We start from the raw sequence: 14,738 nt of genomic DNA, 5'->3' as shown, positions 1-14,738 counted from the left end.
CCTATTTTCTTAGCTCTTATCATCTCATTCCTACACACTTTGTTTTGGTATTCCTGCACACTTTGTAACAAATAACAAACATGAGATTTTGTTACAATTAGGATAAAATTATTTCACCTTTAATTCCCACGCACCAAACACGCCAATAAGGAATTGAATCCAACATAACCTAATGTCGTGTCATCATTGGAGACGTAGATTATTGTTATGTCAAAACCTCGTTTCAAAATTTTCTATTGTTACGTATAGTTAATTAAACAAATCTATGCGACGATAAAATTATGCATTGACAACGGTAATGAAGTACGGAGTATGACATCTAAATGAAACGGAAGAAGTATATCACTCTCTTAACAACGCACGGTGCTGGGTATACAGATCAAAGTTCCAAGTTCTAACAGCAACTCAAAGCTTGACCTCCACTTTCATTTCTTTGTAATTTCATTATTTTGCTCCTTATTTCAAACATCTCCAATTCACAACTGAAATTAAAAGAAACCATTAATATCTCTTAAATTCTAACATAACCCCAGAAAAATTGGGGTTGAATTGAGATCTCGGCAATTAGGGTTCTTCTTCTGAATTTTCCAGATCAATTGGAATTCATAAATGGCGGCCATTTATAGCCTATACATAATCAACAAATCTGGTGGTCTCATTTACTACAAGGTGTTCATAATTTCCATCTATCTTCGTAATTATACACATAAGTAGTTTTTTCTTAAAAAAAATTGAAACTTTATTGATTTTTCTGTTGTGGGAATTTTGTTTAGGATTATGGATCAGCTGGTAGAATGGATACAAATGATACATTGAGATTAGCGAGTTTATGGCATTCAATGCACGCAATTTCTCAGCAATTATCGCCTGTTTCGGGTTGTTTTGGGGTTGAACTTCTTGAAGCAGATACCTTTGATCTTCATTGCTTCCAATCTCTCACTGGTAAAATCTTTGCTCCTGTTACTTTTGTATGGAATATTCAATTTCATGTTTTTGATGAAAATTGGTATTGTCAATTGTGTTGATCTTTTGTTTCAACTTTCATGGGTTGTGTGAGGACAAATTGGAGATGTGTATATGAAGTGATTGTGATTTATTGTGGCTTGTTTATTGACAGTTTAGCATCAATTCGCTTTTTTTTTCGTAGGGCGGAATGGTATTAATTTTAGATTTTTAGTGGAAATCTTGCAATGCATTTGATTTACAGTTGTATGGGAAAACCTATTATTTGTCTTGCTATAAGATTGAACGTGAAAGTATTCGTTTGTGATTCATTAGTGGTGGAGTACAAAGCTTTTGTTTGTTTGATGAGTTTATTTCTGTGGTTTAGATGTTAGGGAAGTCCGGAAGTTAAGAGGAGCATTGGTTTTCCCTCTAATTGAAGATGGATAGTTTCTGTTATCTCTAGGCTTTTGTAATCTATAGCAATGAGTGCCATCATCCAGGAAAAATGAATAGTGCATAGTGATATACTGATATAGGGGTGTTTAGGTGGAGGGGGAATGTTGAGGGAGAGTTGATCATGAGACCTATTAACTCCAACGTTAAACAATATCAGATTAACCTTAAACTTATGGCATCACCCGATTTTGTATTTTCTCTGGTTAAACTAGCATTAGAGGTCTAATCACAAGAGATCTAATGTTAAAGGTTGTTAGATAGGGCTTATGCTTTTTCCTGCACTCATCATTTCCGGGAATTTAGATTGGATGGAGCTGTTCTTGAAAGCATGGAACGCCCCCTAGCTAATAATATAGTGGTTTTACTGTCAATTATGGTCCTAGAATCCTGTAGTTGCTGAGATTATCAACTAGTCAAGCAGGATTTTGCTCATGTGTTTAACTGGGATTTAGAAACTACTGTAGTGTTAAATTTTCTGAAGCTCGGAGAAGTGCACAGATTCATGATAGGGGCATTGAAGCTTGTAGTGGTAGTTATTACGTAGGAAAGTTTGCAACATTGCATGGCTTTCAGAGAAACGTTTAAAAATTTATATCGAATTTCTTCATGCTATCTGAGTATTTGATTTCAGAATTGCTGTTCTTGGGATAGCTGCCTGCCTTCTGTATACACTCTACTTAATTGCCAATTTAGTGAGTGGGGTTGGGGTGGTAATGGTGGACAGGTTAGGTCTGTGAGGGCGAGGTTGAGAGCATCGGTAGGTACTGTTTAAAGCAATGGAAATGTAATCTACGATCGATTGCTGATATAATTCCAAAAATGGCTGGCATTAGATATTAATTACCATCCTGTTTCTTAGTGATCCAAGAATCTATTGAACATCGTTGTTGATGATGTACAAACATGTTCCTTTGAATTTGTTACCGTTGACGAGGGCATGATTTATTACCTTTGACGTCCAAAATGTATTGTTTTGATGTTTCTTGCGGGAACAAAGTTCTTTGTTTTATGTGAACCCAGAACACAACATATACTAATATATACTACTTTCTATCTCACCAATATTCACTCTTATCATTTTTACCCTACTAAAACTTAACTATGTTTATATAGTGAGAGGGTAAGTGTGTGCTTCGTAGTGTGAATGTGTGCTTTGTAGCATGACACGTATTATGCATCTGCATATTAGGATCATGTAATGCTCATGTAGATTGGTTGGTAGATGTTTAGTTTCTGTTATCTATGGACTATGGGGTAGGTTCATGAATTTGAAAAGGGCATAATGATTTAGGGTTGTTTGGGGGAGGGGGAGTGACGGAGTGTTGAGCGAGACATTGACCATATTGAACCTGGATGTATTTGCCTTAAATCACCGTGAGGCCAACTAAGTACAATGATAAAGATTATTAGATTAACCTTAATCTTATGGCACCACAGTTTTTGTATTATCTCTGATTAAACTAACACCAGGGGTCTAATTTCAAAAGATTTAATAGGTTGCTATATAGGGCTTATACTTTTTCCTGCACTCGCCATTTCCAGGACTTCAGATTGGATGGAGTTGTTCTTGAAAGCATGGGAATGATGGAACTTGTAGTTATTGAGAGTAGCAACTAATTAAGCAGAATTTCACTCGTGTGTTATCAACTATTATAGTGTTTAGTTTCTGAAACTTGGAGAAGTGTGCAAGTTCATGATAGATTGATAGGGTGCCCTTATAGCTTTAGTTATTCCGTGGTACAGTTTGCTATGTTACATGGCTTTCAAAAAAAAATTGAAAGTTTATATCAGTATTCTTTTTTGTGCTATTTAGCCGTTTTCAGGATAGCTGCCAGCCTTCCATATACACGCTACTTATTTGCCAATAGTGAGTGGGGTTGGGGTGGTAATGGTGGACAAATTAGGTCTGTGAGGGTGTGGTTGGGGGCATCGGTAGGTACAATTTGAAGCAACGGAACTGTAATTCATGATTGATTTCTGATATTTGACATATTTCCAAAAATTGCAGGCATTAATATTAACTAATGTCCTGTTTCCGAGTGTCATATATGCCTTATATAAACATGTTGCTTGGCGCGATCTAAGAATTTATTGAAGTTCCTTGTTGATGACGTCTAATCTTGTCCTCGTAAATTTGTTAAATTTCCGTTGAAAAGGAAATGATCTATTACCATTAAAGAGGGCAAGACAATAACCATTTACGTCCAAATTCTGTTGTTTTGATGTTTCTTGCAGGAACAAAGTTCTTTGTGGTATGTGAACCCGGAACACAACATATGGAGCTTCTCTTGAAGTACGTTTATGAGCTATACACAGATTATGTGCTAAAGAATCCTTTTTATGAAATGGAGATGCCTATACGCTGTGAGCTCTTTGACATCAACCTTACTCAAGCTGTCCAGAAGGATCGTGTTGCTTTGCTAGGCCGATGATTGATCTTAATCACTCAAGACAAAACTACCATTTTTGTAAATCTGCTCCTATTCAACTTTTCTCTCATTATGTTTCATGAGATTACAGTCTGCTGCGCGTTTTGAGTTTGTCTTGTTGATGAGTAGTTGTAAGAGGATCCCTCTTTCTGGAATCAGGCTGTCTGGTATGTTAACTGCAGATACATGGGGGTATCAGAGTATAATGAATTTGTCTTTGCAGTACTTGGGTATATTGGAACTTTGGAAGGATTGTGTTATCATTCTATCATTCTAAATGACCTATAAACGAGCTGTATCTCGGTTAGTATAAGGGCTTTTCATTTTATTTACTACTCCGTAGTGTTTATTTTTTTGGCCATCATAAAACGTTCTTATAAAATTAAGACAAGAGAAACTTATACACTAATTATCCTACAAATTATTTCTTCAATGCAACATCGTCAAATATGTCCTACAGTCTAGATATCATTTAATGTTTATAAATTGCATGTAATTGATCCAATAATAGAGGACTTGTCTCCAACTTATTGCATTAACAACAATTATGACCTTAATTATAGAAGTTAACTAATAATTGTGAAGAGTAATGTCCTGTTTTTAACTTTTCCTTTTTACTTCACTACTTATCTACTTCATATTACTCCTCTATTATACAGATTAAGTTTTACCTTTATGTTTGCAATGCATAACTTAACCATTAACAATTATAATAAAATCTTAAAAAGTTGATATTTGAGAGACTATTTAGATCAAATCAATATCATTTTATGTGATAACATTTGTATTTATATATAAACTAACAGAAAATTGTTAAAATTAAAACTTTAAAATGAGGTTTGTGAATAATGCAAAAAATCAAAATGTCATAACATAAAAATAAAAGAAAACTCGATGCATGCATATGGTATTAAATAATTGAAACACGGTACTTATAAGAAGAGCACCACATGACATATAAATTAAATTGTTAACGACTTTTATTCTTCACGATAGATTTTCCGACCTAGAAATTTTCTCTAATCATGTAACAATATAGGTAGCTGTTATAACAGCCATAGTAATTAAAATCCTCATCTCCCTATTCCTCTCATTAAGAATTTCAATAGCATGGGAATGTTTTGTAAAAATAGTTACACACTTAGCCTGAGTCCTAGGCGTATCCCATTCATAAGCAATCATCTGTTCATAATTACCCTGATTAAAATCCTCAAAAGCAAGATCAAAACTTTGCTTAAGAGTCAAGTATGCATCCTCACACACCTTATAGTAGTCTAGCTCTTGATCCCTTGCCCCTGGGATTTGAGCCCTTATGAAGTCCAATGTGTTCGAGGCGTTCCTTCGAGCCTCCATGATTGTGATCTCTGTCAAACCCAAGTAGTCCATGTCCGGTTTGGGGACATCGGCATGGAAGACCTTGTTACAAAAGCCATAATCTTCGTTAGACCTACAAATGGTGTCAATTCTGTCTTGGGTTTCAGGGCTTACTCTGGAATTCACATTGGAGTTAAATAGTAGAAGTAATGTGGTAGCAAAAGGAGCAAAGAGATTGAAGATTTTCAACATTTTTGAGTTTGGTGTTTTGTATACTTTGATGAGTTTATTGTTTGAAAGTATACAAAGGCGCTAAAGGGAAATGATGCGCTTTATTAAAAGTAGAACGAAGGGAGTACTCATTATATAATAGAGGGGTTATTAGTGTGAGAATATAAAGATACCAAGAATTTGCCATCTAAGGTAACTAGAGATTTACCTTTAAATGTTTATAATCGAATATTTACTATATGGTATTATTTGTGACAATAATGCTGAGATGATCAGGTGCAATTTACATGATTCAATGATCGATACAAGCAAATTGCAAATAATATTTCAAAATCTGGTAATTTCATCCCATAAATTATTAATCTCTTACTAAATTTGGTTGAAAAACGAAGGTTAATTATTGTTATCTTAAAGATACCAGGCTGTCTTAAAATTATCTAGCTAGTTCGTTCTGATTTTATTTGGTTTTGTATTTAAATTTTAAAAAATCAAAATGGATTATATTTGTTGTTAAAGTATCAAAAAATGATAGCCATGAGTTTGTACATGATTTAGGATCGAATCATACTAGCACCGTTTCATTTGAGATCCTTGTACATCAAAAACAATTTACATATCTTGATCGATCTCCAATATCATTTTATACAATATTACATGTAAAGTTCGATCAATCGATGTTGATTCGTACGAGTATATTATTTCCCCTCTTAATTGATATATACTTTGTACACCAATTATATGATCCATCATAAACTCTTAATGATATGCAATTATTTAACATTTATTTAATTTTTTTCAAAAGAGAATACAATAATTAATCTATCCATTTGGATTTAGATTGTAATAAAAGAAAATAATTAAAATTAAACTTTCCATAATTTAGAATACCATCAAGCAACATTACATCACTTGAAAATAAAGATTTGCACCTAATAATTTATTTAATTATAGAGAAATTTGTGAAAAAAGACCTTTTAAGTGGAAAATTGTGAAAATAGACCTTTTAATTTGTATAATGTTTGTAGGGGTACTTGGGTGAGTTTTCTTGGTGGTCAACACTGGAGCTCCGACGTGGACTTCCTCGAACTACTCCTTTCCTTTATTTTGGGGGAATTTTTTTTTTTTTTTAACTCACGTGACAAACACGTAAAAGTCAACGTCGGAGCTCCAGCATTGACCGCCAAGAAATCTCACTCAAGTACCCCTACAAACATAATACAACTTAAAAGATCTTTTTAATTTTCACAATTTTTCACTTAAAAGGTTCTTTTACAAAAAGTCGATCACTTAAAATGTCAAATACGAATTGTATGTACAAGTGTACTATATTATTGAATGTGGGAAAACATATAAGAATGTATATAAACTTTAATAATAAAAAAAAAATCCTAAACCAAAATTAGAAGAGAAAAAAAAATAAAGAATAGCCAAAATCAAAATTTCCTCTCTCTATAAAAAAAAAAAAGAAAAAAAGAAAATAGTAAAGTGTAATAAAAATTTCGGTGTAAAAAAAAAAAAAAGAATTTGCTAATCCTGTACTGTTATCCATCAATTAACGCTGGTAAGACTGAAGCATGCAGCAGCAGTTTTAAGTTCATGATTTTGAGAAAATCTTTCCATTGATTGTATGCTGTCCTTCATTGTTGATTCAGCACTGCACAACATAAAAATTTGATAATTATCGATGGTTATATATTAAAATATATTTTTTTTTTTTTGAAAAAAAAAAAATTAAATGATTTTTTATGGTAAAAAATTAAAAATAAAAATAAAAATAAAAATAAAATTAAAATCAAATGCTCGCGAGGTAAGAGCATTATATTTTACATAGGCAAATAAGTAACATTGGTTGTAACATGCAAAAGGTCCAACCAACCATATATAAAATAGATAATTTTCAAACTTTCGTAATGGTAAAAAGGCAAAGCATAATCTATATACGTAGTATTAAAAAAAAAAAAAACACTTCTATTATGAGAAATCCGATTGTACTTTATTGTTGTACCTAAGGTATAAATATATATATACTTCCTCCGTTTCTATTTGGTTGACGCATTTTATTTAGATACATATATTAAAGAGATGAGAGAGAATGAAAAAGCAAGTGGGGTAGCTTGTAAATGCAAGGTAAAAAAGTTACCCTAAAAGGAAACGTGTCAACTAAAAAAAAAAATTCCTAAAAAGAAATACGTGTCAACTAAAAAGAAACGGAGCTAGTAATTGTTATCAAATTATCATAATTGTGAAAAGCATGATTTTAGAAAAATATGCTGCTATTATATCACTTCTGTTGTAAAAATATAATATTCTGTAAAAAAAATAAAAATATTAAAAAATTAAAACTTTAAGTAAAATATATAATTTAGTTTTTTTTTTTTTTTTTTTTTTTTTTTTTTTGAAGCAATATATAATTTAGTTTAGTAGGAGTATAATTCAACAAAATATGTTTAATCAGTCAAAATTATTAATTTCTTCAATAGATAAAATAACTTATTTCAAGTATTATTTTTTCAATAGATAAAAAATCTAAAAATAAAACTCTTGTTTTACAAGTGACACACTAGACATTACCTTTTTCACGGGATTTAAGGAGGATTATAAAATAATGTAAAGTGTAGTGGTTTTTACTTATTTTTGGTGAACTTTACACATTTATGCTAAACTTATACTCCGTATTACTATTATTTGAAATGAAAATTATTGTTACTAATATCACAATATGTCTCCCTTCGAATCAGAGGAGAACCAATGAAATTATTAAAGAAGGGCAAGCTCCCCATTTCATAATAAAAATGAACTAAAAAAGAATTCAATACATTAATATACTTTGGGATAGTGGAATATATAAATAATATACTATTGAAAACATAAATAATTGTAAACTATTACAAAAAGAGCGAAATTATTATATATGAAACTTTTCTTGATTGTTATATTTTTACATGAACAAATTAAAATATTTACCCTTTCATAATACTTGCAATCAAGCTTTTTAACACGCACTTTATTAACATAGAGATTAGAGAGGTTTAATAGTTTAATTAATTACATATTAGAAACCCTCTTATATTGAATGTCAATTGGCTCAATTGCAAGTATTATAAAGCGGAAAAAACATATATGTATTTTAAATAAGATTAAGAAAACATGACCTTAAATTCAAATTCATACAAAGCGCACACATAATACATACATACAAAAGACGATCGAATACCTTGATTCACAAACACCCTTGGATTCGATGTAAGATTGTTGATCATCAGCAATAGTATCGAAAGGCAAATCATCATAATGAGAAACCTCATCAATTTCTTGTTGTAAAGGCAGTCCTTGAGAAATCATAAATGGTTTCATCTCGTTACTCAAACTATTAACACAATAGTTATTATTGGCACCATATTGTTGTTGTTGCAATAATAACGAAGGCTTCACGTCCTCATTTGGTTCAGCAAACGTAACATCGTTGTCACCTACAAGAAATTTGTTCGGGGCTAAGTACATATCAACGTTAGACTGATGATGCGGGTTATAACTAGTATTTGGGGCCGAATCTAGTTGAAGTTGAGAAGGTTGGATATAGGATGGTTGGGTAGGATCAACCGTAATATGGCCGTGACTATGTTCTTTGTTTTTCAAAATAGCTAGCCACGATTGCACGTAATAAAGTTCCTCTTGAAGTAGACCCAATTGCTCATTTAATTGCCACATAGCAAAAGTACAACCATGAACAGGATACTTTCGACGCATCTCAGACTCATATATAATAGATTTCATAGCCTCGTCCTTTTGTTCTTTGGTATCTAGTTTTTTAAGTATTTTGGTGATGTTACACACTCCGTACAATCGATGGGCACATTCGAACATTTTAGGTTTATCGGCGGGGAAATAAGGGGCTAAGGGACAATTGGGGGCACATTTTCGACGTTGGTACTTGCAAGCTGCACACGCTTGGCTTGTACCTCCCTTAATTGCCATCAAGAGACCAACAATCACCAAATATAGTAGATGCTTAATTTGGAAAGGAGGCATAGATTAAAAATTGATAGAATTACGTTGGAAGTATCAAAAATTTAAAACAGAGATAATGACTGGTTAATTGAGGTCAATCTAATATATATATGGAGAAACAATCAAGATATTTTTTTTTCTTTTTTTTTTTGAAATTGAGGAATTATCAAGATGATGATAATAACCAAAAAAAATTTTTTTTAAAAAAAAACCTAGTCTATTAATCATTTTTTTTTTTAAGACTAGGTCTTTTTTTTTTTCAAAATAAATCACAATTAAAAAAAAAAAAAGACCTAGTCTATTAAATTAATTTTTTTTGTGAAAAAAAAAACCTAGAAAAAATTCGAATTAAAACCCCATCACATCCTAGTCTTAAGGAGTACGTGCATAAAATCCTCAAAGTTGGATACTTGTTGCATAATATATTGATGTCTAACAAACAATTTGTGTTAAATTAATAATGTCACGTAGTCACAAATTGTGGGGTTGTTCTATCTTCTACGTGAATATTCTTCTTAAATAAAATCTTGAAACAAGCTAAGGGTAAGAAGTACTCTAGAAACATCCTTAAACAGTAAAGCAAATTTATAGGAGGAAACTCATACAAAGTAACCACGTCTTAATATTTCTGTTACTATAAAATTTTCTGTTACTAAACTTGCTATAAATTTATAGAATAGTTCATAATCTTTAGTTATAGACATTATTGTGCATAGTTTATACATATTATATACTTTTTACAACATATTACAATACAATTATACAATTATATTCATGATGCGAAAACAAACTGTAAATAACGAATTATATTGCATCTTGCTTACAATATTTTTGTTTTTGGTGCACGCATACTTCTTGCAATATAATGTTAATATTGGTGGATATATAGGATTAATTAAAACAACACGAAAGAAGAGACGAAACATCTTAATGTACATTGATATTATTGTATCAAACGCCTAATGGAGTGAGTCAGCAACTTACAAATTCTAGGAATGGATAAGTCTTGAGGTTCTAAAAACTCTTGATTTTAAGAGTGAACGAATTGAATCTCGAACTCTTAAGGATTAAGTTGATCGAGATCGACTACAAGTCCACAACACATGATATAGCTAAAAATATTGTGTGCGGCTTACCACATTATATAACACTTTTAAATAAGGCCATGACCGGCTCATGATGATGTGGCCAACCTGAGGTCTCGTAAGTGCTTTAGAGAAACCGCCATTGAGAGTGGCTGCCAAATTAAACCTTCATACTCTCACATAGGTGGATCAATACTAGTGTGTGGTGACTGATGAGTCGTGTAAATAATGATATGGATTAATGATTTAATGAGAGTCAGGGAAGATTTAATCCCTTACTCTACCCTTTACAATAATACTTTATGTTCGACTTCCTAAATGTGAATTAGGAAGTGCTTTCTTCATAATTCATACGTGTACTACGTCCTTTTTTACTTTTTGGACAATTTATGATCAAGGAATTTATGCTATTTCTTCTTTAATTTTGATCACTTCATGGTGCAATCAGATTAATGGAGGAAAAGCAAGCACGATTCCTAATACGAACAAACAGATCTACAAGCGATCAATAAATCAGTTAAATCTCCGGAATCCATCAGAAAAGAGTTAAACTCTCAAAATTATTATTATAATTGAAAAAATTGTCTTCTAGTGACGCCTAAAACATTTAAATAGTCTAAAAAAAACCCTAATACGAAAATTAGGCAAAAATAAAATTCAAAAATATTAAAGTGTTGTTTTCGGGCCCTAAAAGAACTCGGATGGCTTAAAAGTATGTCGGTTAGTACGATCGGTCACAGTGCTATGAATTGAACTCGTTGGCCCATTTCCCATAAATAAACTTGTACAAATATAAATTAGTTGGATCAAGTAAAGAAGTATGTTTTTCCAAAAAAAAAAAAAAAAAAAAAAAAAAGTATGTACTAAGCTAAGGGCCTGTTCATATTTACTAAACTAAGCTGAACTGAACTGATTGAAGCTGAACTGAACTGAACTGAACTGATTGGAACTGAACTGAACTGAACTGAATTGAGCTGAAATGAATATTTAATGTGAGAGGGAAATTAAGAGCTGAACAGAACTGAACTGATTGGAGCTGAACTGAACTGAACTGAAATTAAGTAAATGTGAACAGGCCCTAAGTCACGGCCACTTTTATATATTCATTTTCTATTACTGAGATATAAATTGATCAATCTCAATTCAAAATTTAACAAGTTTCATTGTATTTTATACTTCAATAACTTGAAAAAAATATACTAGTATGTTTTATACTACATCTGTTACAGGTTATGTGCAACGAGTAGACATTTTCCCTCTCTACTCTATGTCAAATCGTTGCACATAACCTGTAACAGAGGTAGTAATAATATTGTTTTTAGTTTCTAAGATTATGTATTGCTCATTGAAAATCAAAAGAAAGCCAGACAAATAGTACATTAGTCTGTAAGCATAATTACACCATTAATTCATTATAATTGAACAAGGCATAAATAAAATTCTATACCTGACCAAATTTTGTAGTATTACACACTCAATCTATATTAATCAGGTCTATCTGTTATAAAATTTCAGATAAGACCATTTGATTGTACAAGAAAAAACTTAAAGCATAACTCCAATACAAATTACATGATACATTAGTTTCATATTAGTACATAAAGGAGTGATTAATCTCTTTAAGCTGCCGATGGTGCCAACATATAATAAGCATTACTAAACTCGGATAATGTTGCCTTCAACAATTGAAGCCTTGCTTCCTCTGGCTTGTAATCAAGCGATTCATCATCGTAAATCTCCCACCACTTGCTCACGAGCATCTTAATGTCTTCTCTGTCCATGTTCTCTTCCTCTCCAGTATACCTCCAAGGTTTTGATCCCTAAAATTGAGGTATTCTAGTGAGATAATTGAAACATACATAATAATAAATGTGTGAACTAAATAGTCACATAATTAGTTGATGTAACAATATTAAATGTGAAAAGTAAAGAAAAAAAAATGTTATATACTTACGGCAGCACAATAGTGAACCACTTTTGCTTCCTCAAGTTCAATGTTTTCAGGATGACGCCATAACATGGCTAAAACAAGGTTGTAAATTGGTGGGATGGGCTGATAGACATCCTTGAAGTACATGTTCAAAAAGTCCTGCATATGTATCACAATTCACGATTTCACATATCAATCAAAATGTAATATTGTAAACATAAAAGAACGAATTCATTATATAAGTTCGCCTACATACTATTTTTTTAAAGACTTTACCAATTAATCTAGCTAAAAACCGCTACACATAAAACGCACATTTAATTTATATTTTATTTTACATGCTAAGTTCGATACTACGAGTAGTTTTATTTTAACCTATAAGAATACTTGTAAATGTAATGACTAATGAGAATAAATAATTTACCTGTTCAGCAAAGGGAGTGGGCTCGGTGACCTTGAGTTTGTCGAGGAGATCATGGTAAATTGACATTTTGGGCTCAAAAACAAACATGCCAGCATTGAAGTAAAGAGCAGGCTTTGGGCCCAACTTGTCTTCAGCCCATTGGACCTTGTTTGGGCATTGTTGGCAATACCCAATCTTATATTGAGGAGTGTGGCTCCAAGTTTTCTCACAAAAGCAGTCCATAACAGCGTAAAAATTGCCATCAGGTAAGTCAAAGAGATGGTCAATGTTATCAAAAACTTGGATATCACCATCCAAATAGATCATCTTGCTAAACTCCACAAACTGTCATTTTCAAAAGAAAAAAACAAATTAAAATGATATCGTGTCTTTTGTTCATTAGAATAATGTTTTTTCATAAAAAGATGACAAAAACATCGAAATTATCATATTCTTAAAAAATTTACTATTTAAAGTCAAAAGGATTATACTCCGTATGTTATTTGTAAAAGGAAAAGAATAGAATCGTATACTTTTTTGTCTGCCTATAAATATATAACTTTTTATGTATCATGATGAAATGGCTTTTTTTTTGTTACTCTTTCATAGATGTAGGAGTCACAAGTCAATTTATGAATTTGTTCTTTGACATATTTCAAAAAATAAAGTTATTAATTTAGAATAAATGATAGATTTCGATAGGAAAAATTCCAAATGAGGAATTTATTTAAATTGACCCCAATAATCGTAAAAATTGTATATATGTTGTTCAAGGGCATTTTTTTTAACCATCTCAAACTTTCTTTGAAGCTTAACTTAATAATACCAAGATTACCAATTACTCACGTAGGATACAAAGTAGTAATTTTATAATCATATATGCATGCAGCATGCTTGACCTAAAGAGACATGTAGGTACGTATGGAAAAAATAATATTAAGCAAGAAGGGCAATTGTGGAAAAAAAAATAGCAATTTAAATAATAATTTTAAAAAAGCCAATTAAATTAACATAATTTACCTCCCAAATTCTGAGCTTGGAGTAGTTGATGACATAGTAAGCCATAGCAAACTGAGTCTGGTTTTCAGGTGGATAAACCGGCTCAATTTCACGAACTATGCAGCCTTGAGACACCAATATGTTACGGTGCTCCTCCGGAACGTCGGGCAAAACCGCCACCACCAAGGGGTAACGACTCTTGGCTTTCCTTAAGCCCTTAGCAAGCCCTACAACTCCCTTGACATAGTCGCCGTTACCGGCTAAAAATGTCACAAAAGCTCTCATTTGGGTGTTATCTTCAGCGTTCATCATCATCATAATTTCGAGGTTGTTCATGATTTTGGAACCCATTTAATTTGAAGTATTTAAAAGGATTTGTGTTTGTTTTGGTTGTTCTTTGGGAAGATATATGTGTTTGAATATTTTGTTTAATGTTTTTGCATGGTTAAGAACTGAAATGAGGGTTTGTTTATATAGAAATTTCAAAGGGTGGAAATGTAAGTTCACCCTACATTAACTTTCCACGTGTCCTTATCTATTTTATGTGTATTTTATTTTGTTTAGATTTACACTCAAATAGTCAAACATACAAATTTAATACACTAAAATTTTACTTATCCCTCTACGCGAATTGACTATAAATATTATGTTTATTATTGAAGACAACCACTATCTTATATTGTTATCTGTGATTATGATCAATTTAAATTTATCGAATTACTCATGCACGTTATGTATGTAAGTTACATGTTTTTATTAAGAAAAATCAAATCAAATTCTACGTTTCCCTATATGCAAATTGACAATATCTATTACGTTACGTTATATCGATATTCATAATTATATAATTAATTAAAACTCGTCATCCTATTACTCACGTAGTAACATGCTTTTAAAAAAAATTCAAATCAAACACATTCCACTTCAATTTTACTTAT

At 31.7% G+C, this 14,738-nt stretch overlaps 2 protein-coding genes across 2 annotated transcripts; one reads left to right on the top strand and one right to left on the bottom strand.

Moving 5' to 3' along the window:
* The first annotated feature begins 370 nt into the window (after positions 1 to 370).
* LOC145605771 (uncharacterized) lies at positions 371 to 4,101 on the top strand. Its single transcript, XM_081661835.1, has 3 exons — positions 371 to 669; positions 774 to 942; positions 3,637 to 4,101. The coding sequence occupies exons 1-3, from the start codon at positions 610 to 612 to the stop codon at positions 3,831 to 3,833; spliced, it is 426 nt and encodes a 141-aa protein (XP_081517961.1). The 5' UTR covers positions 371 to 609; the 3' UTR covers positions 3,834 to 4,101.
* Positions 4,102 to 11,820: 7,719 nt separating this feature from the next.
* Positions 11,821 to 14,231, bottom strand: LOC145603747 (galactinol synthase 2-like). Its single transcript, XM_081659724.1, has 4 exons — positions 13,822 to 14,231; positions 12,823 to 13,146; positions 12,423 to 12,557; positions 11,821 to 12,288 (listed from the first exon to the last, which is right to left on the bottom strand). Exons 1-4 carry the CDS (start codon positions 14,149 to 14,151, stop codon positions 12,088 to 12,090), a joined length of 990 nt encoding a protein of 329 aa, XP_081515850.1. The 5' UTR covers positions 14,152 to 14,231; the 3' UTR covers positions 11,821 to 12,087.
* Between the last annotated feature and the right edge of the window lie 507 nt (positions 14,232 to 14,738).

The sequence above is a fragment of the Chenopodium album genome, chromosome 22 (genome assembly GCF_948465745.1).
Source record: "Chenopodium album chromosome 22, dcCheAlbu1.1, whole genome shotgun sequence".
NCBI lineage: Eukaryota > Viridiplantae > Streptophyta > Magnoliopsida > Caryophyllales > Amaranthaceae > Chenopodium > Chenopodium album.
The sequence above is the reverse complement of the archived record's forward strand: the minus strand, read 5'-3'. Positions and strand labels throughout refer to the sequence as shown.